The sequence below is a fragment of the Solea senegalensis genome, linkage group LG17 (assembly GCF_019176455.1).
Source record: "Solea senegalensis isolate Sse05_10M linkage group LG17, IFAPA_SoseM_1, whole genome shotgun sequence".
Taxonomy (NCBI): domain Eukaryota; kingdom Metazoa; phylum Chordata; class Actinopteri; order Pleuronectiformes; family Soleidae; genus Solea; species Solea senegalensis.
In genome coordinates, this window is record NC_058037.1 from 2,186,063 (window position 1) to 2,210,701 (window position 24,639).

The 24,639-nt window shown below is 39.6% G+C and overlaps 1 protein-coding gene across 1 annotated transcript in view; it reads right to left on the minus strand.

Moving 5' to 3' along the window:
* The window catches only part of ube2j1 (ubiquitin-conjugating enzyme E2, J1), a 49,516-nt gene that overhangs the window by 12,798 nt on the left and 12,079 nt on the right, over positions 1 to 24,639 (minus strand). The window contains exons 2-5 of the mRNA XM_044049323.1: positions 15,266 to 15,339; positions 13,989 to 14,120; positions 13,374 to 13,458; positions 5,023 to 5,128 (exon numbers count right to left, since the gene is read on the minus strand). Coding sequence (XP_043905258.1) covers positions 5,023 to 5,128; positions 13,374 to 13,458; positions 13,989 to 14,120; positions 15,266 to 15,339 — 397 coding nt within the window. The remainder of the gene's footprint in view (positions 1 to 5,022; positions 5,129 to 13,373; positions 13,459 to 13,988; positions 14,121 to 15,265; positions 15,340 to 24,639) is intronic.

The window sequence follows — 24,639 nt, forward strand, 5'->3', positions numbered from 1 at the left end:
TAAAACGTCTGAGGGACCCTCAACTTTTAAATCCGCTCCGTTAGTATCGACTGTGGCAGTAATGGAGCAAAGCACAGACCGTCTGCAAGCATTGTTTTGTGCATGGCAAGTCTGCTCAAGGTAACACATCCAACGTGAGTGCCTATTTAACAAAAGCTGTTGGGCTGTTCATAGCCAAATATTTAAGATTTAATGAGATTAGCAGAGTGGAAATTTCAAGTAAAGCCACAATAGACAAAATGTTCGGGTTTTGGGAAGAATACATCTATTCAGGAAGTATTCCTGAGTCATCATGTCTGAACAGGACATGCTGTCTTTGTATGAAACAAAATACTTTTTCTTCTCCCTAATGGGCAAAAAATAAAAAATCAACCAAACCCAAAAGTGCAATACAATCCGAATTGTCATGGTCATGGAACCATTTCTGTTTTTAGTGTCCAGTAGAAGACGGTAAACTGTAACCATATAAGGACGAACAAACAAGACTCAGTGTTAAGGCCCAAATTATGTCAAGTAACATTTCACACATCATTACACCACCAGCAGCCGGAACTGTTGACTGAAGGCAGGTTGAGTCCATAGATCCATGCTGATGCTTATTAATCGTGACTCTACCATCTGCAGCCTCAGCAGAAATCCAAATTCATCAGGCCGGGAAATGTTTTTCAGTCTTCATCTGTCCAGTGTTGGAGAGTTCATGTTTATGGCAAACCTCACATTCAGTTGTTGGCTGACAGGTATGACACTTGAAAAGGGTTTTATCTGTTGCAGCTGACCCACTTTTTCTATTCACCACAGTTGTTAGACAAGGTGAGTCCCACAGTCCAAATAAATTGACCATAAGGTGTAAGAGTGAATGGTTGTTTGTCTCGCTGTGTTGACCCTTTGAAGGACTGGTGACCAGTCCAGGGTGTACCCACCTTTTTGCCCTATGTCAGCAGGGATTGGCACCAGTGGCCCTGCGACCCTCATGTGGAGGATAAAGCGGTGGACAATAGATGGAACGGATTTTTGGAAACTCAACAGGACTTCTGTTGTCAATGCCATCACTGTGATTTCTCTCCACACTGTTGTTTTCTGACCTTCCTTTAATCCCACTTTTCAGGCTGACAAACAGAATCACCTTGTTTTCTGACATTCTGACATGGTGATACCTATTTTAAGCTTCTCTTCTTGATCATATTCTGCATCTCAGGGGTAAGTTCTCTAAACCATAAAGATATGGGGGTGTGGTATTAGATTTTTAATTTTCATAATTTTTATCTGCCTCATTTATCAAAATCTGATCAGGCATACGCCACTTTCGGGTGACATGAGCATGTTTCACGAATCAAACGGTGATTATTGCAACTGAATCTGCACCCGTTTCCACCCGTTTCCAGGGCCAAGAACAGGTCTACAGGTGATCCCAGGAAGCTCAAAAGTTTTGTCCACCTCTAGGTGTCTTTCAAAGACTGCAACGTAGTGTAACTTTGGATGGATACAGGTCGTACACAGCAGATAATTCCCTGTCAACATTTTAGCTGTCCTCATCGTCTGCACTGCACTGTTGCTGTAAGACAGGTTGTAATAATAAAAGACAATAAGAGTACATCGGGGAATTATATCAGTCTGAGCTCGGCTTGACAGTACACATCACATTAAACTCATTTTAACTTCCCAGGACTGTCTTTAACACGTCACTAGACAAAATACTTCCCTCCTAGATCTTTTCAATGACTGGAGAATGTCAAACTCATCAGGTTTTTTTCTCTAAAGGCATGAACAACAATAAGAAAGTGTGCTGACCCCCACAAAACTCACTTCCTCACATGCTTTAATATCAGGAAATAGTCACTAGAATTTTTACCAGGTACATAATCTGCACATTAGTCAGAGAGATGAAATTAACAAGGTATTTACTGTTTGAACTTGACTTTCCAGTTTGAAAACATGTTTGATTTCTTCTGTCTGTGACAAAGTTACTTTATATAGCATCCCAGATTAATAATGAATCATGCATGTTCTGGATAATCCCTTCATAATCCCTGCTGCAGCTACAACACCTGAGCCTTGTTCTCCTTCTACCAAAACCTTGTGGTTAATATCAGAGCTCTGAGATTGGATTTAAGTACTAGCATAGAGAGTGAGGGCAGGTAACTTCTATACAGTGAGCCGCCAGTCTGGTTCTCATTAATAAGAGCCTGCCATGGAATGACAAAAATTATTTCCAGGCACATATCCGCTTCTAAAGATCATATGATGAATGGCAAGGTAACTTCATTTAAATACAGCAGCCTGTGTAATTACTCTCTTTCCTTTTGAGTGTTTGGTTTTAATATGAAGGACCATATTACCCCAGTGACGTAAAAAAAATCTTGAAGCCGAAATGAAAAAAAGTCTTCCAGTGTCAACTATCTATTGCTGACAGGGTCCACGGAGAGTTACCTGCTCCTCTCTAGCTTCTAATATGAATACAAATGTCCACCTCCTCAGTCACTTTCATCAACTAAAAGTCATTTCAGCTAAGAGTGGCAAACAAAGACAGTCATGCACAAGTTTGTCATGCTGAATTGATAATTAGCATAACAACTTTTCCAATCAACATTGAATAAGATGAGCCTTAAACCAGGTAACTTTGCTATTAATCAGTTGCCTCAACTGTTTCCTGTAGTAATTTTGAGTGTGAGCAGTGTGCAGTATCCCCGGAGTTTGTCTAAAACGGATTATAACAGAGCAAAAGAGCACATAGATGTCTCAGGTGGTCTCTAATTCCTGGGAGAGTCACTGCACTGCCAGCAAAACAAGTTCAAACTTGTGTTGTTGGCAGGTCATCATAGAAACTTGACATTCAAGTGCTTTCTTTGAACAAAAAGACAGATTTAGCACAGGAAATAACACATTTTTTTCTTCAGAAACAAGCATCATATCTCAGTAATTCTTCACTGAATAAAACATTGTTTTTCCTTTTTCAGTTTAACCTTAGAAAGCAGACACATGTTTAAAAACAACAACAAAAAAAGGAAAATAATAATAATAATTTTGTCTCTGTATAGAATCACAACAAACACTACTGTAGGGCTTGATGAATGCTTAGATTTTTGGCCAGTAAGTTTTCTATTGTTATCTGTGATATGTCTATATATATACATGTGTATATATATGTATGTATATGTATATGTATATACATATATATATTTATATACGTGTGTGTGTTTACCTGTGAGCAGTCTAATCTGCTGATCTGAATCAGCTGTGAGTGGCACCTGCAGAAAGTGGTTACTATAGTGATGGCACCGTGAGATACAGAGCAGTGCCATTACAAATACACAGGGCACCACTGACACACCTTCCAAACTACTCATTGTAAAGTGAAGATTGAAGTTTGTATTGCTGAAATGTCTTCACCCCAAGTGTCCCAAGGCTTGGCTCGAAGACAATGATATAGGTTCTTTGAAGAGTCACAAATGGTTCTCTGGGACTTTTGTAATTTTGCCCAAGAGTGGGAGAGATCAGTTTATATTGTACTCTCACTCGCGAGTCGCGGTTTTCAGTGAGTCAATGCGCTTTGGTAGCCACACTGTATGAAACTAGACACATTAGTCTACGTTCTGGTAGAAAACCATGTACGAAGAGTAAAATTTGTGAACAGGAGGGCAACTTGAAAAGAAAGTGGAACAACCTCTCTCTGCACTAGGTTGTTGAATTTTCAACTGTAATTGTGAATAATACCTGAAGTACGTCGCAGAAACGTACTGTATGTCTGCAGTTCATTAGAAATTGAAAGATGAATATTTTGGAAAGTATAAAATATTTTTCATACTTTTAAATTCTGAACGAGCGGAATATTTTGAAGTTTGAATGAATGACATTTCTACTTGTGGAACTAGGAAAAAGCCGAAATTGTGTGTTTTTGAAGATGTTTTCAATTCATTTCAAAAAAATGTGCAATAATGTCCTAATTTAGAGCAATAATGTCCTAATTTAGATGAAGGTTTTGAAGTTTAAATAAAGTTTCTATGTTGAAGTATTTAGACCTAGTTAACCAAACAGATGGCCACCGCAGAACAACATATCGTGGGAGTGTCTGCAGCAATCCCACTAATGACATCAGCTTTCCTGTATATGACATGGGCATTCAGGTGTCAGGAGTGAGTGACATTTTTCATACTCACATCAGTGACACTTCCGGACCTCCACTGAGACCTAAGTTTGTTTTGTCCAGCCCAATATCTTGCGAGCCAACTTCTATGGCAGTTTACTTGTCAGTCATAAACCTGGTAAACTCTAAAAAACCCCACTATTGGACAGGAGTGTTTTTGCAGTGCTTTCGCTGACTGACAGCTCTTCCAATCACCAGGGGGCTAGAAACAGGAGATGAGAAAACCAAAGGGAAGTGCTGCCTCAGCCTTAGACTGAGAAAAAAAGTTTTCCATCAGGGAGATAAGCAGCTATGAATTTATAGCAAAGTGTGCCTTAGTGTCTATCTCATCTCCATGTGCTAATGAAACAGCCAGCTGATCAAGACCCCGTCTCAACTGCTAATAGAAGAGTGCCTTTAGCTGGAGCCTCTCATATACTGGCTTTGTACCATGTTCTCTGAGGGAAATGCAGTGTGAAATAAGGAGCAATGTGCCCACTCATGCTTCCTCTAGAGACTGGATATTATGGTGATAATGAATTTGTCATCTAGAAATGTCCGGGCTGGCTTGAACAGTCTCCTTTTCTATTGTGCCTGGGAAGTTATTAGCAGGAGCCACGTCCTCCTTGGCTCAGGTTGCGTTACATGCTTGGGCAGGGTTGGTTGGGTTAATGTCATCTCAGTGTGTATGTAGCGCTAGCACTGATCGTATCCTCAGACCGCGTGTTTGCTAATCCCACCTGCGAGATCATATCATTTATGGGACACGCACGGTTCCACACCACTCATGCACGCGCATTTCACTTCATTATCACATCATTCTCTTGCTATAATAATGGATTCAGAACACATTCTCTGCAAGAGAGTAAACACCGGAAAGCTTTTCATCTACCAGATCTTACTTTTTGGCCAGGGTCCTCCTTTCTTCTGGGGTATAATCAAGAGATCCTATGGCGCCCTCTCCTTTTGTTGGCATGAATCCGATTATAGCTATTAGGGCAGTCCGAACTGGAGGAGAAAGACAAACAAAGAAGAGATAAAGAAAAATGTAAAACCAGAGCATGTTAAAAACAGAGGAGGTTAAATCACAAGACAGGCTGATTCATGTTGTCCTGTTCAGAACTGATGTTACATAAGTGAGAATGGTGCTTTGATTTCTGAGCATCAGCCGGGATTTACCACAGTGCCTGTGAGGACAGCGGACACGAGTGTCCAGGTGAAAGGGGACACCTATTTCTAATACTATTGTTATTATTATTATTATCATTATTATTATTATTATTATTATTATTATTATTATTATTATCATTGTTGTTGTTAAGAAAAGCAGACCAAGAGTAATAAAGATGAAAGACAAGACAAATTAACAAACACGCAGGGAAAAATTAAATATGGGAGGACAAAATATGCTAATCGCTCTGAGTGAATTGCAATTTGTGTGTGGAGGAGAGGGTGTGTGTTCCAGTGAGTCAAAAATAATAAAACAAATAAATGAAAGAAAAGAAAACAGTGATGAAATAAAAACAAGCCTCTCCTCCACTCCCTCTCCTTTCTTAATTCCTGTTATATCTATGCATGTATGCATGTGTTTATCTGTTCTTTGCAGGCATTGTTTGCCTTCATATCTCTGTGTGAAGCACGGGAACCTTCTTCGATTACCTCCAAAACAGAAGGGGACACAGTTGACAATCAGGGTCAGGAGTTTGACTGTGCTCCAGTTGATCCAATAAACCAAATAAAGGATGTGGAAGCCACTTACACAGATATTTGGAGCAGAACTTGAAAAACAGGTACATTCTTTTTTTTTAATGAAACTTCAAAACCAAGTTTATCAGATGGTGAAGTTGCCCCTGCTGGTATTTCTTTTGGCTTGTGCGCCAAGGGATATGTCAACTTCTGATGAGTTGTATGATTTAATTCTGCAGTTTTAAATCAAACTGGTGGTGCATTCACTTACAGAGCTTCTTCTTTCAGCCGTTATGTTGCACTCAGAAGCTGTGATGTTAGGGAGCCCGACAGAGGGGAACAGAAATACTAAAATAAATAATACATTAAGTATTAAATGTACATTATAATGTAAATTTTTTACTCATTCAGTAAATTCACCATTCCTTTATATTTGAAGTTGTTATACTGCATTTACATGGGAAGTTTAAAGTCAGAACTGGGAGTGAAGTCACCCTCGAGTTCACCGCGTTCCAGTTGAGAAGACGGAAACATATCTCAGCTTAGCCATTGTTAGCAATACCAGTCGATACCTGCACACACAGACAGTGTAGCAACAGGTTTATGGACAAAAATTAGACAGCATTATGTATAGGGCTGAAACAATTACTCGAATCATCCATTATTAATCGATTACTAAATGAATCGTCAACTATTTTGATAATCGATTTATCGTTTTTTTCATTATTAAAACAAGATTTCTGATTGTTTTAGTTTCTTAAATGTGAATATTTTCTGGTTTTTTATCTCCACATAACAAAGAAATCAATAAAACTGAATTAACATTTTCATTTGGGGACAAAACAAGACATTTGAGAACACTCATTTCCAGGTTTGACAAACGCTGATCAATATTTTTCTACATTTTATGGACCAAACGATTACTCAATTAATCGAGAACATACTCGACAGATTAATCGATTGTGAATATAATCGTAATGATTATGTATACGACTGATTTAATGTGAAAAAACAAACAAAAGCACGTTAAAGGTGAAAGACGCAGTGTTTGTATAGTGGCCGCCATCTTAAAATCCTAACCAATAAGCATGTTCTCATTGGATAATTAGAGCAGGACATTTTGAATGCCTGTTTGTGAGCAAACAGCAAACAAGTAACTCCCTAAAGTCATAACACTTTGAAGAAGGAAAAGGAAATGTGCTGATGACAAGAAGCCTCTTACACATTCTGCAGTATGACTTTTACCATATCAGTCTCCTCCTCAGAGTATACTGAGGAGGAAATAGAGCTGAGGTGAGCAGAGGGACACAGGGAAAGGCCAATAAGAGAGGATGTAGCCACTACATCATCCAGTCAACCAGAACATAGCACTCTGAAAGGAACAGATTGCAGCTGGTGGTGTGTGGTTGCAACATATGCCCAACGATGATGGATATAGCCCTGATGCAACTCACAGAGTAACTTTTCAGATGCTGCGCTGCACATTAACTGCATCTATATATATATCCATATGAGGAAAAACTTTAATTCATATGAAAACTCCCTGTATAGTAAAAATGTGTCCTGGATTATTGTAATCTATGTCACAGTTGGAGTTATTTTTGTATAATTAAGGATCAAACTAGAAACTATCAGAAGTAGAGATGAGTATTGAGGACTGACACTAGAGTTTTTCATCATTCAGTCAGTACCAAAATATACAGCCAATATAATCACTTTATGCAAATATTCCAGGACAAGCGTTACCTATTCAAGTCACGTTTAATGTTCAGATCGGACACTACTCACTAAAAGATGTTCTCTTCTTTTTGTCAAACAACGTACACCCAATAATGGCATGACATGACATCACCATCCCTTTAGCATCATTAGCAACTCTTGCTATGTAGTTAGACACTGCTCTGCTAGCTTCCAATAGCCACCTCTAGTACCAGGCATCCAACCCTCCCATCGTCATGTGTCAGGCCCTATCCACACAGAAACAGGACAAAACATTATGGCAGGAAACGCCATAAACGACAATAAACGCTCTTTTGACAGCTTATCACTGAGAGTAAAACAATAACTGCATACAATTTAACAGTTCACTCCTCTGCTGTGTTGGCTCTGCATTCTGAATGTTGGAACTGTGCCGCATGCATGGCAGTATATGACAAAATTTAACCAATATGAGGCACCATTTATTTTATTTTATTTTATTTTTATACCAAAGAAGCACACACTTCATGGTTTGTGAAGTAATAACAACAAGCATCTGTCTCGAGAGACGTTTTTTGCAGTGCCTTATGGAGCACTGTCTCTTCAATCAGTCCGTCTTGTCCTACTCAGTCAACACAGAAATTAAGTAAGTAAAGTAAATGTTCTGAAATTTAGTGCATTATACGCTTTTATAATACAGTAGATATTTGTTTTAAGGCAAAACACTCAAATTTAGGGTGGGTGTATCCATTGAAAAAGCTCAGAGAATAATCTATCTATAAATTCCAGGAATGTCTGTCTGTCTGTCTTTCCGTCTGTGTGTGTGTGTGTGTGTGATTCACATATCTCTCGAACCGATGATCCGACTGATTTCAAACAGGTGTCTTGCTACGGGTACGAATAAGTGCAGTGCCAAGTTTGACGTGGTTTGGATAAGTAATGCAAAAGATATCGGTAAAAGAAGCACACATTGGCTTTCACCGCTCCAATGCAGCCACTGACAAGGCGGTACTTGGGTGATGAGCGCAGTGCTTGACTGGCAAGTAACGCTGCACGGCAGATAAGGCAGAGAACGAACGCAGTGCCCCCAACCACAGAGTGTTTATCCCACTCCCCTCCGGGAGGCGTAACAGGTTTCTCCGCACCCGAACCAGCAGGTAAAGAGGAAGCTTCTTTCCTGCAGCTGTCACCCTACTGAACTCTACCTCTGCATCCCAGTGAGAAACAACCAACTGTTATGCAACCATGCAGTTCAATTTCCCATAGTATCAGTATCAGTATTTGCTTTATACCATACACAAATAAAAATGTCACTGAACTTTTGCTGTGTAATAGTAACAATGAGCACTCAGACACACCAAACCAACAATTACTAAAAACACACACAAAAACAGATTTTGCACAGGCACTGCACTAGTATAATATAAAAAGCTGAAATGTCTGACTCTGATATATTTGGGGAAATGACTGGCACTAAAATAAAAGTGTGAAAGTAACAATTACGTCTGTTTATTCAGAATAAACCCTAGTAATGTTATTAACATGAACAAAGATGTTCTGTAATCCACTGCCATCGGCACGTTAGCCAACATGACCTGTTGCACAGCTTGGTTGAATACTTGATTGTAATTGGTCAATAGCGACATACGGTCATTTTCAGATTCAAACAACTTTGTTGAACCCACATGGACACTTCATTTGCAGCTTCCCAGTGCATACACACACCCAGTCTCTACAAACTCTACCAACAGTTTAAATGTTTAAATGTCAAGGGAAACAAAGTCATAACAATAAACCAGTAAACAGCAAAAAAAAACAATAAATGAGCAATAAGTACAAGATTAAAAATGCTTAAATATTCAAATGACCTTAATTTAAAAGAAGTAATGTCTGCGTTTAGCAGCTTAATTGCAGAAGGAACAAATGACGTGGAATTAGCGATTCCTTCTCGTCAGGGATTTACTGTAGGGAGAATTCCAATGGAAGCATATGGTTGGGCAGGCTGATAATCTTCCTTGCTTCATCAGCCACCTGTTTCTCCCAAAGGGAACCCAAATCCCTACAAATGTGTAACTCATCAGAGACAACTCACAAGCCACAATTGAATAGTTTTATAATATTATATTCAATATGTATGAAAAGGAGACGGCTTCCATTGTTTTAGCTAAAAGACCGTAGTCGAGGAGAACAAAGGAGACTTAGGAGACTCCAAGGATGAAACTTCAGGGTTATTCCAACACACATGAACCTGGCTTTTTGTTGGCATTTGCAGACAAATGGAATGGATGTTAAAGTTGAATATATACAAGCTGGCGACCTTTATTTCTAAAGTTTGGAAAGAAATGCCAGGAAGGTTTATTTGTTTAGTGTCGGCTGTGATTCGTGTTCTACTCTGGCTCGCTGATTGGTGCATAACACAATAATAAAAATCATCAATGGCCTCTTTCTTCTGTCTCTACTTCAACTCCCCCTTTCTCTCCCCCTATTCTGTCCCTCACCTCTCCTCTGTCCCCCAGTTTTCCTTTCACCCCCAACCAGTCGAGCAGATGGCTGCACATCTTTGAGTCCGGTTCTGTCAGAGATTTCGCTGTGAGTACGCTGACGATGTCCACATCCCGCCTACTTTTAATTCTACCTCCTCACAGCAGTGTGATATACTGCCGACAAGCCCCCAGTGTGAATAAATAATAATAAACTGTTTCCTACAACATTAGCATGTTCACAGTTTTTCCTTCAGTAAGAGGAAGAAATGGGTCTACTGCCCCCAGCACTTCCTGTGGTGCATTGCAGTTATTGAACTTGGCTTGCCAGAGGTAGGGTCTTAATTAAATCAGCGATAAACAAATGAAAAAACTTTCCCCAAAATGCACAATATAAAAAGCAAGACACAACACAACACACGGTATAAGCAGAAAACTGTGTTCTCGACACCTGGCAGTGACCAATATTCTGACATGAAGTCCACAAGAGCTGCACAGAGGGAAATTACCACCACATTTGAGGGATGGTGTATGTACTACTGTGCTCTTGGCATATGACAATTTTACCTGCAATTTTGTGCTGTTTGAGAAGCTTTCTATGATGAAGGATCATTTTTCTTGGTTTTCAGAAACCTTTTTTTTGGTTTGTTTTTCTTTTACTTATTTGGTTTGGTGAACAGGTCTGTACATGATATATATATATATATCTATATAAATACACATATATAGATATATATATACACACATATATATATATATATATATATATACACATACATATATATATATATATATATAGAGAGAGAGAGAGAGATTTCAACTGGCGTTCTATGGCATTGAAATGGCATATTTAGGGGGTTTCTATGAGCTCATAAGAGGAATCAACTCATCCATGATATTACTATTTACATGGACAGATGCATAACCAGAACACACCTCCAAACATAATCAGGATTCCATTTAGTCCATGTAATATACTCATTTTCACTAATTTCATCACCATTAGACCATTTTAGTCATTACTACATCTCATTATCATCTTCCTATTATGGAGTGGAATTTAAAAATAAACAAATAAATGGAATGACCTTAGATTTCATGCACAAGCGTGAAGCGACTGTGAAACCATTCCAGTGCTAAAGTGGACATTAATTAAATAGTGATTTATCGAGCATTTGAATAATTCATTTTTTTCAACAAATACAAATAGTTTTTGCCCGCAGCGTCTTCAACAACAAACTGTATCTCCTGGAAAAATCTTTGACTTATAAACATCCCCCCCCCCCTTTTTTTAACAGTTGGCTACACATCTTGTCAAATTATGCAACTGCAGTGCAGTCTGTGCGGAGATGAAGAATCACTACATGAATATGGCCTGACTGTCATTAAATTAGGAAGCCAGGAAAATCAAAGTGAGAGTGGAAGGTTGTCAAAGATGCAGCACTTTTTACTTTATTAACAGCAGTGCGTATACGGAGATAAATGCCAGCTCTATAACCTTTTGAGTCATGTTTCTGAGAGAGGAATGGATATGTGGGGGTGTGTATACAAAACACCAGCCACTCCATTCCTATTTGACAAGCTGTGCAAGTATCATTCTGTATAGAAAGTCATGTATGTATGGCAAAACCTAAGTAAAGAATAAACCTTAACACATTCTGCAGATCGTAATGATTTTATACAAACAAACCAGTGAAAAGTGCTTGAGGTAAAATGTATATACATATTTATGAAGAAGAACATTTACATATGTATCTAAACAAGTAGGAATATGTAAAAATGTGAAATCTCCTCCGCAGTGACATCAGAGGAAATGTTTGAATTACTTGGCCACACTTAATTAAACGTGTTGGCATGACGTACAAAGTAAAGCAGCAACCAAGAGCAGTGGGAATCACTGCTGCCCGACTGTGACGTTCAGAGCTGGGTGTAATTATTCAGGCAGGCCTCCTGCGGTCGATCCAAACAGGATGAGACACAACTTGTTCACAGCATTTTAAGAAACGCAGAAGGGGTTGTCAAATCTCCGAGGCACGGCCAGCCACGTGACCCATTGTCGCAAACATTGTCTCTTATTCAAGTGCTTTTTCTTTTTTTATTTAAGTATTTTTTAAGTTATGGGACAGAACCAGTCGGGGGAAAAAGGCTTTGAGGCAGATGCACCGTCTCCCACCGAGTTCCCAGTGATGGAACCCCCATGCTGGGAGGAAACATGAAAGCAGAACTTGGCTACAGGACGGGTGCCAGTAAAAAAAAAAAAAGTGAAAATAAGCTCTTGAAAGAAACAAAGTTTCAATCAGTTTTTTTCTTCACAAAGCAAGAAAGCAAGAAAACATGCTCTTCTGCCTCCATTTATATTCATTACTTTGCAGTGACCAACCAAAAAAACAACAAAATAGGAGGAAAAAAGTTACATATAAAGGCTTTTTTTTTCACATTTTACAAAGAACTTAGTGGGAAAACTGTAGATATGGATATGGAAGATGGAATATCAATAAATGCAAGGAGTATCTGTCTGTGAATCACATAACTGTCAAAGAAGATCTAATTTGATTTATATGATGATATCAGTATCAAATGATATTGTGATAAGAGTTTGCTTCAATATTGGACATGCAGTCATGAGGCACATCCTGTAACAGGTACTGCATCATATACATGTAAGCAGCTTAACTGTTTTTGGTTATAACTATAGTTTATTGCTGTTCATTTAAAGAGAACACTTCCTACTTATTCTGCCTTCAGTCCAACAACAGCCATGTCTGCTGCTTCTTCAATTAATCAACTTCTATTTGTATAGCCAAAATTCATAAGTCCCAGTTTTGCCTCATAGACCTGGACAGGGTGCATTTCTTCATTTAAAGTGGAAAAATACATTTCACACATTATTTTGGGGCTGAATGTGATATTCGACCATCAGTGAAGCAGAAATACCCTGCAGAGATGTTTCAGAGACAACTAGTGGCTTCGCAAATGGCTCGCTTTCTGCTGTTCCTTTAAAGGAAACACAGTTCCGTAGCATTTGCAGGAAGCGTCAACATTGTTCAAACGTTAAACAGAGAAACTCAACAGCAGAGTGACATGAGTCTGGTGCAGTGATGAAATAGATTATTTGTCACCATATCTGACATGTCATCTTACTTCTCTTAGCTTTTATTTGAGAAGCATGTGATTTATAACTACAATGGACAGCAACATCACATCCTCCTCGGGACAAAAACGTGTACTGACACATAACAATGTGCAAAGTACAAAGAACATCCATGTTTTTGTTGGAAATAGCTGTGAAACATTTTGCAGCTCTACCTTGTATAAGCCTCCTATTATTTTCCAGAAGAACTTTTACAGAGGGAGGAAAAAAAAAAAGTGTTATCAGTGAGGATACTTACTGCTCCAGGACGGCTGCCAGGTCTCTGGATGGTGGCCAGAGATGCTCAGACAAATCTTCTTCCCAACTTCGAATCTTCCATTTGGCTAGATTGAGAGGCAATAAGGAGAAGGTATGAGTATGTGGGAGGGGAGAAATGAATAAAACATGCATTACCAAAAATTATGACAAGCAAACTGACATGGTGGTTTGAGGGAAGAATGAGGAATGATGGAATGCAGGCAGCTGTTCTACAAAAGCGAGAGTTTGCAAAGTGAAAGAAGAAATAAGACATATGCATAAGAATACCTAAGGCTATCACAACAACAAGGCAAGAGCACTGTGGCTTTTATCAGGCTGCAATTAGCGCAAGTGTCATCCATCTGTCTGAACACAATCACACAACCTCCTAGTTTCACAAAAGCAGTGCAAATCCAGCTGACAGTTTGGTGACAGGCCAGGCATTATTCTGACAACTGTCACTTCGTGTGATGCAACTAGAAAATGGCTGAAGGTTAAATGACATGCTGTCTGTTTTCCGCTCTTTGATCATCGGATGTGATGTCTTCCTGCTCCGCCTCAGCGAGGGGAATAATCAAGACGCGAGCGAGCCGCGGCCTTTGGCAGCCTTACTTACTGTGAGGAGGATGATGCTGGGGGGCTTCATGGGATATTCCGGGGGCAGAACGATCCTGCCGTGGTACACGCCTCCGTCGAAATCGGAATCGGGAGGCCCGCGTACGGAAAAGTGCCATTCAAATAGGTTATCCTGCGGACAGGAGGAGAGGGAAATGTTACTTCAAGAACCCTGTGATTCCTCATGTCTGTCTGAAGTGGTAACATTCAACACTGACTTTAACTCTGAGTGGCTACTTTTACTTTATTCTACTGCGATATCGATACTTATTATGATATATGTCAGATGATTGAAGACCGAGTTATGAATATTGATAGGGCTGAACAATTAATGGTTTTTAAATCAAAATTGCAATTTGCAAAAATAGCAAAGGCTGCAGTTTAGGGCTGCAACGATTTATCAGTTTGAGTGTTTTTCCAATAATTAGGAAGTAATAATATGTTTTCTGGGGTCTTTTAGCTTCTTAAATGTGAATATTTGCAGTTTCCTTCTCCTTCCTTGCTGAAACTTAATCGTTTTGGTACTAGATTAATTGGGAATTAGTTGCAGCCCTACTGCAAGATGGACAGATGGATTGAACCTGTATTTTGTTTTGATAAGTGCTACACAAATAAAATTTACTTTTATAATAATTAATAATAACAGAGGGAAGGTATGTGTTAAATGCCATGTTTAAAAGGAAATACATGTTAGAATCAACCCTTATCTTTAAGTTTGACTGACGTGAATTAGCATAAAAAAAATCAATTGACATTTCAGGCCACTAGATGGTGCCAAGTGCTCACTCTCACTAGAGCTGTTGCGTGAGTATATATCGTGATTATGTCATATTGTGACTTAAATATCGTGACAATATGGTGTTGTGTTGTCTCTGGCTTTTCCCGTTGTTCCCAAGCTTAACGTGACTCAAGTTTGATCGCAACTTCAACCTTCATACAAAAAACTTCATGGTCGCAAGTTCAACTCCACCCCTGGCAGGTTGTATTTAATTCCCTTGTAAATCGCTTTGGATAAAAGCGTCTGCTAAATGACATGCAATGTCTGTTAGAACCAGTAAGTTTTGTTTTATTGAAATCATTATTTTTGATACAACATTCCCCCCAAACTAAAAGTGCTTATATCTTGCATTCACCAAAAATGCTCTGTAAAAACACAGAATGGAAAGAGTTGTTGTTGTGGGGGTGATGGTGTGTGGTGGTGATTCCCAGCTGTTACAGCAACACCATACAAAGACTGACAGGCACAATAGCACGGTTGATGCTCTGTGATGCTCTTACTTCCAGTGGCTGGGCGTGGTAGTGCTCTGTGGGATCCCTCAGTTCCGCAGCCTCTTTCATCAGCCTCTTCACCGCTGGTTATTCAAAAAGAAACAACAGTACACAAAATATAAAGTTAGTAGCTGCAAAGTAAACTATGATCATAGGCGGCTTACACCACTGGTCACTTGTCAATTCTTTGGACAGACAGTAGAAGAGCCACTTTTCTACAAAATCCACAAAGTTTATGTGATTAGAGAACTGTGCATCAAGCTACTTAAGACCAGAATCTTTAATCTTATTAATAAACACAACAGAGATGATCTTCGGAGGACAAGCGAGCAATTATGTGCTCTTCCCTCCACTCATTTTTAAGGCTTGTATCGTTCTTTTCTTTTTTGGTCTGTCCCCCCCCTGCGGTTTGCGTGCTATTCCCCGCTGCAGTGTGTTCCTTTTAATTCTGGGCTTGCTTAATGCTCCGACTCCTCATTGTGACTTCAAGTGAAGCCTTGTTTCTCTCCATCTGGATTGTACCTTTGATTAGAAGCTACACAGTTCATTAGGGCTGAACGACAAATTGTTTTCAAATCGATACTGCAATCGGACAAAATGCAATTAGCAAACTGGAAAGGCTGCAATTTTGGGTGTACCTTATGCTACTAGCAATTAAAACCTCAATGAATTGCCAATCAATTTGTGTTGTTTTTTTAATGAAACTTAAATGTGAGTATGTTCTGGTTTATTTGTGCCTGTAGGTGAGATCAGATTGTTGTTTGTTGGACAGTAGAAATCTGAGGACATTTTTAAGTAGGGGAAAAAACAATAGACATTCTTCACAATTTTCTGGACCAACACAACTCATCTATTGATCTAAAAATAAGCAATAGCTTCTTTATGTTTGAAATATGTTACACAATGTTTAAATGCACTTTTGTAAGTCGCTTTGGATAAAAGCGTCTGCTAAATGACATGTAATGTAATGTAACAATAAATACTAAAGTGACATGAAACTGCAAATCAAATTCCAATTTCTCCAAGTATTAACCAAGACAAATTAGTAATCAGTTGTAAAATATGTATACTGTAAATAATTGCAAGTCAAAAAGAATTGTAAACATTAAAACTGAGGTTTTTTTGCCTATAAATGTTGTTAAGTAAACAATGACAGGAGGGCTAAAATGCCTTAAATATCCTTTTATCTGTTTTGGGGGCCCTGCTCGAAAATTACATGCCCAAAATAGTACAACTAGATAGAGACTATCTTTGCAATTACAAGCTCAATATGTGAATCATCTTGGTTTCAAAATAAGAATAACACTTGAGAGAGTCCATTAAAAGTGTAAGCATCACTGTTGATACCATTGTGTCAGAATAAATGCAGATGGAACCCAGCATAAATTAATTAATTTTTTCCTCGCCTAAAAATGTTTAGTATTGCATATCACCTTTGAAAATGTGCAAGAGAAGCTTGAAAACACAAGGAAATTGTATAACATGTGGACATTAGCTACTACAGTGCTCTCCACTTTGGCACCATCTGTGCCATTTGAGATTTCTTAGCTGCTGAATTATTAAACCCATTTCATTTTATTTACATGTCACTATTGATCTAAACAAAAGGTGTAATGGCCACTCAATGACTGCGAGGTCTTCAGGTACACAGGGCCATAGCTCTAGCTTACATTGGCCAAATACACTTCATTTTAATCCTCTGACAATAGAATTAAGCTCCTGTCATCAAACGCATGTCAATCACTCCATTAGTGTGTCAAAAGGACGCAAATGTGCATGACGCAAATTGATGGACATTCGACCTTCTCCAGTCAGAACTATTGAATGACACGCTGGAATAATCCCCAAATATGCTGGGAGGTGTAGTTCTTTATTCAAAGCAGTTTTTCATTCAGATGGATCAGTTCTTTTGATGAAATGCAAAGGTAACAACATTTCTGGTTGTATTTCTTGAAAGCAAGTTGTTGTTTTGCTCTATTTTGCAGCTAGATCAGTGAATCTTGGTTGTAAAGAGATAAAAAAAAAATTGTACTGCTGGACTGTGGAGTCTCTGCTGTCCAGCAGAGACGTTATATCTTTGTATACATGATCACGCTGATTCTCCGGTGCCGCTTATCAATGTTTACACTGTTACTGTGTTTTCTACACCTGCTGTTTTGATCGATTGGTGTTTTAACTGTGTTTGGTGATCATGAGAATGTTTTGTTTATGATCTTTTACATAAGTGTCTGACCTTTCTGTGGGTATGCAGCATGTTTGTGTTTATTAAAGTTAGACATGGCTTTATGACGTGTTTGTTGCTGCGTGCCTGTACAGGGGGCATCAGGGAAGAAAAGGTTTTTTGACAACATCAACATTTCCAGGTTTGGGAAATACTAATCAACATTTTTCTTAAATTTTGTGAACCAAACAACTTATCAATTAATCGAGAAAACATTCGACAAAGATACGAAGACGCAAAGTGACAGTTTTGGCTTATTCTAACTTCTAATTGAAAATAAATGTCCAAGTCTGTGTTTCTAGAAATGAATCAAATCTTTCTTTTAGTGAGAGACGCTGACCCCTTGCAATAAAATAATTTCCCCAAATTGTTCAGCCCTACAGTACATGACACCTTGCGACAGCTGAATTACTGAAGCCAGATTGGTTTTCCTCTTCTTTAATTCAGCAGCATAATTTAGAAACTGAATAGGCCAACCCACACACAGTCATACCTTTTTCCTATAAGACCAAACAGGAAATCAATTCAGGGACACCACACAAAAAAACTGGCAACAGCACAGATTTAGGATTCTATGCGACTCTTCCATCTTGTGTGTATGAATATTTGATGTGTATTTTACAAATTGTGTACATTGGCTGCATTGCCCATACATATTTCCTCAACAGCCAGTGTTGTGATTACAACATGGTGACCTGCACTCTCTTACTAATTCTAAATTTGTGCCACCATTTCACCATGACACTTCCACTTCCACCCAAATGTCAGGTTTCATTTCCCCAGCTGATGCAGAGGGCTGCAAGTGTGTCGTTCTGCCAGGCAACAGGAAGCTAACACAGATGGACAGAGGAGAGGAGCATGCACATGGACAGGACTCCAAGAACTGGCGGTGCACGGAGTGTGATTATCATACTCTTTTGGGCAGATGAAAAAAAACGCTGGGGAAAAAGAACATTAAAAACCTTCTGAAGCTGATATTTCTTCAAAACGATTCAATTAAAAACTTTTATTTGAACACAAACTCACACAGAGCTTCTGAAGTGAGGACTGGTGTTTTTCAAGATTAAATCGTCAGTGTTTGATTTCAGAAAAGAGTTTTTTAACACCACATACTATTTCCCTTATTTCATGAGGATATTTATGTATTTCATTCATTTATCAGTAAGAACACCTTGTTTCAGATTTATTTAAACTCATAATCTCCCCTATTGTCAAATTCATTCTTGATCATTTCAATATACTTCCACAGCACTAATTCCAACATAGCCGCATCATACTCAACACTTGGATGCTTGAGATCAATCTGTCTAAACGCTGACTAATTAATTCCGTTCCATTCAACTTGGCTGTTTTTTTTTGGCTAGCTGCTAAATTGCTGTCACAACAGAAGCTTTCCAGCAGCTGCCTTTCTTTCCAGCTCTGCTTCTACGTGATACACAAATGGTGGTCCTCATGCAAAGGTCATTTTCATGCACAGTTAAGACGAGCTACTGTTACAGTGTGTAGGGCTGCCGCAATAATTGCAAAAATTAAATACCGCGGTATGAACGACACCAAGGCAGAGTGAAGACAAGATACTGCGTCTCCTTAATACTGTTTCCAGGAGAAACTGACCACTGCACTGGTGCTGTGTCCCTTTTAAAAGCAGCTCAAAGTCGACTGAATTTACTCAACAAATTAACTAAAAAAACTGTGACTCAATCCACAGGGTTCCCACACCTTGGCTGACATCAAATTCAAGGACTTTCCAGGACTAATTGGCTCAAATTCAAGGACTGAATTTGCTGACACAGCTTAACTGATTTATATCTGGCCAAGTGATTGTCCTTGGGAACTTGAGCAAGTCTGTAATTTCCTTTGCGGAGCCAGACATCTTAGAATTTGCATTTCCCAGGCATCATATCATTTGTTCTCTCTGGCTTAACGTTACTCGCTCATGGTTCTGCATGGAATGTCTTGTCAACAGCGGAGAGAGACAGTGGACGGCGGACACAACACAGATAGTAATTAGGACTTGATGTTTGTTCTGTATAGGCCTAGTCTACGTACATCGAACAACTTGATTTCCTTCTTGCATAAAATTCAAGCCCTTTCAAGGACACGTCTACAAACTTTCAAGGATTTCAAAAAAACATCAACATATTTTTACACCCACTGTGATCACGAATATTCACATGCAAAATTATCACATACCGAGGCATAAAGCCATATTAGCCATACCATGGGGAAAATTTAGCTTCAGCACAACAGCCCGAATAGCACGACTAAGCCATTCAGTTGGATTACTGCTCTTGTCCAAGTACACAAGCACTAGAGGGGAATCAGTTTATTGAGTTTAGAGTTAGAGTTTAGTTTACTTTCCCTATTAGCTAGTGGCTAATTGTTAAAATTCCTGTTGCCATTCTAAGTCTTCCTAGTGTTCATGAACGTATTCAAGTTGACAGAGGATAAAAAGTTATGCTCTGTCAATCTAACAAATGTGCCATCCTGGATTTTGCAATGTTTTGGACCCTGGGCCAGCTTGAGTCTGACTTTGACTCTGGTCTCTGATCCAACTGAGGTATACAAGGTATACATAGGAAAGTAATTTGACAATGTGTTAGGTTGATTTTGACAAATTTGATTACATAAGGTACACTACGAGTACACTGGATGTGGCTCCCTCATGGCTGGGGTCAATTCGAGACGTCCAATTAGGAATCTTGTTCAGAAGAACCCCAACCATTGTCAGGATTTGAACCGTAAACCCCTTTGGTTATAAACCAAGTTCCCTTTCCACTAGGTCATGAGCTGTCCCTCACTCCACTCAATGCCTGATTTTGAAAAATGCCAAGAAATGGGAGGAGGAGGATAGTGCAGAGCAGTGAGGGGGTCATGGCCTGATAGTGACATCTGGCACCTAGTTGCAGCAGTCTAACAAAGTGCTGCTAACACCACGATTTACGCGGTGGACAGAGAAAGGTGACAGAGCCACACCTCCAGTATTTAAAAAAGGGGAAGGAGACCAGTGACGGACGAAAAAAGCCAATAGCAAAATTTGAATACAATCTCTGGTGTTAGACCAGAGAGAGTCAATAGATAAGCAGATGTTATATCACATGTATCATTTCAATACTTAGCACTAAACTGTGAGGATTTGCCCCTGGATCAGTAAATAACATTACTATATACCCATATACACTCATACCTGAAAAAGTGGTTTGTGGATTTAGTTATACTTTCAAATTCCAGTTTTAGTAGGACATTTCTTTTCAAATGTCATGTACAGGTACCAAATGTCCATAAAGAATAAAATCCTTTTTTTTGTGCTGATGAATGTAAATCAGTGTCTTTGTTCCTCTAGCGGGCTTTTAATGTTAAGTACCTGAATCAAAATTGCTATAAAGTGCTTAGGAGATTTCCTAACTGCCAAAAAAGAATAATAATTTTAAAAACCCTGAGAATTTCCATTTACCTTCATGAGGCAGTTAATAAATTCCTTGCAAGCGCACACACACACACACACTTATGTCCAACTCGCAAAATATGTTCACCCTACCAAAGACAACTCCAAAGTGGAGAAAATAATACAATTTCATTGCATAGAGATAAAATGTGCCTATCCAAAAATAGTTTGTCCCTTTCTCAACAAAATGACTGCAAAATTGTGTGTATCCCTCTAAAACCTTTGATTGTATCACACTTTTTAAAAACAAATGCACTGTATTTCCTATTTTCATAAAACTTGAAGTTCCTAGACCACCTAATTCTGAGGTATCCGGGTCAGCAGCCTTGATCTTGCAAGGTTGCTTTCCCGCTACCAGATGGTAGGGGGAGTGGAGACAACTCCCTGCAACAAGCCTTTACCCGTCACAAAGACTCCAAAGCTGTTAAATTAAGGTAAACAAACAATTAGTAGTCATTGTCAATAATAATTGCCGTTAAAGTTAGTTGCTGACAAATTGAATTGTCGATAATTGTCGGTTACGTCGTCGTACGGCTTTTTCACTCTGTGGACGTGAACAACGTAATGGGGTTTTTTTTATACAGAGTGAGACATCTCACTTTCATACCTATCTCTGCTGGGAGTTGCATGTGAAGTGACCAGCGGGAGACAGCAGGTAAACCTCAGAGTTCCATGGCTGCTGCCTATCGAACACCCTCTCGCTGGAAAATCTCACTGTATGGGAGCATTTCACTCTGGACACATCGAGGGAAACAATAAATCTTAAGTAAAATTTGCAAAGCCAAGCTAGCATATCACGGGAGCACATCGGTGATGATTTAAAAAAGACTATTCCATTACTATTGCTGATTAGAGATAAGCAGATGATCAGTAGATGACAGCATTGGTAATGGCACTGCTTCGTGCTACAAGTAGAGCTGAACTTGCAATCCTTGCTCAAGGCATGCAGAAAAGTAAGCATGTTTATTGTGTTGTCGTTGTTGCAGTGTTTAAGAGGTCAATCACTACCCATGGTGGCATTTAAGTAAGTTTATGTGCAGACTCAACACATGCCAGAGGAACATTTGCTGGTATTAACCCTTGTGTCGTGACCTTGCCTGCAACACACTTAGACCTACTGCGTTAATCTGAATATACACAACTTCATCACTCTAGGAAGGACAGTCACACAAGCCAGTCTGACGATGGTGATGATGATGATGATGATGATGACTGTGGATGAGGGGAGTTACTTATTGCCCTGGCAGCAAAGGACACAAGGACACAGCACTGTGACGTGATGGTGACCATTTTAGTCATATAGTGCAGGCAGCAATGCAACAGGTGCTGATGCCACACTCGCAACCTCGTGTTAAAAGGCACACGTCTCAAATATGCTGTCAACCTCTTAAGAAACAAGGTCAATTTGCCTGCTTTAACTTTCTTATGGGATGCTTCTTGAGTCCTAGCTACCAATGCACAGCGTGGGGGCTGAAAATTGAAAAGTAATTGTGACAAGGAAAGCAGAACTAAGAGGTATTCATGGAGGCAAAATTGATTTGGTATCCGATCAAGCGTGGACTGCCGGGGTGTTGAACTAGAAAAGGAGGCTGTGAGATGAAGACAGAGGAGGATGACGAGAGGGTAGCTGCAGTGAGGATGGGTGGGAAGGCATATATAACAGGGTGGAAGGCCAGGCAAGCTCAGAAGACAAGCAGGCTTCAGGGAGGGAGGGAGGGCGGGTGAACAACTGGAGCAGACAGAGATGAACTCAAGCCACGCAGCTTTCAAGGCACGTGCTCAACCTTCTCCTGCCCCAAGATAGACACTCTCTAGTGTCCCTTATGCCAGGATCAGACTACACAAATTCAGGCAGATTTTCATGCGAGTTGGTCGTGACTGACACATTTACAGTGTCGGACCAGATTATGAACACTCCACGACACCATGACAAGAAGTCTAACATGTTAGTATTCTTTTGTTTTACTGCCGAGTCTGACATCTCATACGACACGTAGCATGCACTCATAAACATGCCAAAGAAAAAGAGGGCTGCTGCTGCTGCTGCTGCTGCTGCTGCTGCTGCTGCTGCTGCTGCTGCTGCTGCTGCTGCTGCTGCTGCTGTTGGGTGGAACTGACACCGAACAAGGTTTCATTAAACTTTGGTAACAGTACCCCTGCCCCTCTGACATCTCCTCAAGGGACTACCATGACAAATTCCACCGGCATCACCCACAATAGCATTTTTTCCTTGATTTAGCCATGACTGACAACTCCTTGCTCACCTCCCCGATGACTTGTGAACAACAATCTATGCCACTGTGATTAATAATCTGACATGCTGACCATCGTGAAAGACAAAAATATCATGACAGGCTGTTCCGGACATTACTCTTTAGTAAACCTACCACAGTAAACCCATGTTGAGCACACAAGGAGAATAGGGAAAGAGTTGTCTCCATGCACTTTCATGGCTCCCGCTGTCTCCTCATGCATTAATAAGAATACTAGAAGGTTATTAAATCTTAAGATAAAAATTATTAAGACAAGAGGTCAGATGAGAAACTGATCTTGTGTAAATAAATCAAACCTCCATGCATGAGTCTACTGGGGCATCTTGACCCAAAGCTGATAAAAATACACCTCATGTTTTGGCAGTCCTGCATTGCAAATATCTTTTGGACAACGATGTCCCAGGGTAAAAAACAAACAAAAAAAAGAGTCCCAACCAAGATGACTCCTTCTGTCTTGCTAGCCAATATACATAGATATCTATAGTAAATGAGAAATCCAAAGCACAGGAGACCTGAGCTGAGCTACATTCCTATCAGAATAATTAAAAACCTGCTTGAGGGTTGTTACTGCTTGTCTGGGTGTGACAGTGTGTGTGTGTGTGTGTGTGTTGTTAAAGTTGTGTCTGATACCGCTGCATAATTGCATGCATAATTAATTCGGACTTCATCAACGACAAACTGTTTAACTGTTCCGGAAATGTTGAGCGACAGACACCATAAATTATGATAAATGTGACCCTGCACATAAAGCCAACAATGTCAGGCAGAGACAGGGAAGTGTAACTCTGCAGTTAAAATCTTTGGTGTAATGATGTGCAAACAGCTTGATCTATAGCTGCTGCAGTGATCGCACAGTGTGAGTTCCATCCATCCATCAAGGGTGTCAACGATATATTTCGAATTCTGGAATGATGAGGTGGCTGTAGGGCAGCCTGTTTGTTCACAACCTGTAGCTACAAGCTAGAAAAGTGAGCTTGGCAGCAGAGGAAATTAAATTTTCATCAAATGTATCTGACTCCACCACACTGTTAACTTTTGCACTGTCTGCATTATTTTTTACTTTTCACCAGCAACTCACAACAAATACTAGACAAGTAAAAAGCCTCTTTTCCACCTATGGTCCCAGCGCTCCTTGGCACGGCACGGCACGGTTTAGGTTGGTTTTCCACTATAAAATAGTACGGTGTCATCACTGCACGGCTGCATGAAACTGCCACCCAAACGAGTGACTAGTGACTTGTGAAGAAGTTGTTTTCAGTGAAACTGTCTCATTAGAATCAGTTAATTAAAAGTATTTGTTCAATACTTCCTCCATGATCGGAGCACAGACTGCGTCTGACACTGAAATACAGCGGCAGGGTTTGGGATGCCACACACGATCGGCAGTGCTGTCGCTAAATACACCAGACTTCTCTGAGATTTTAGACATTTAGACATACATCCC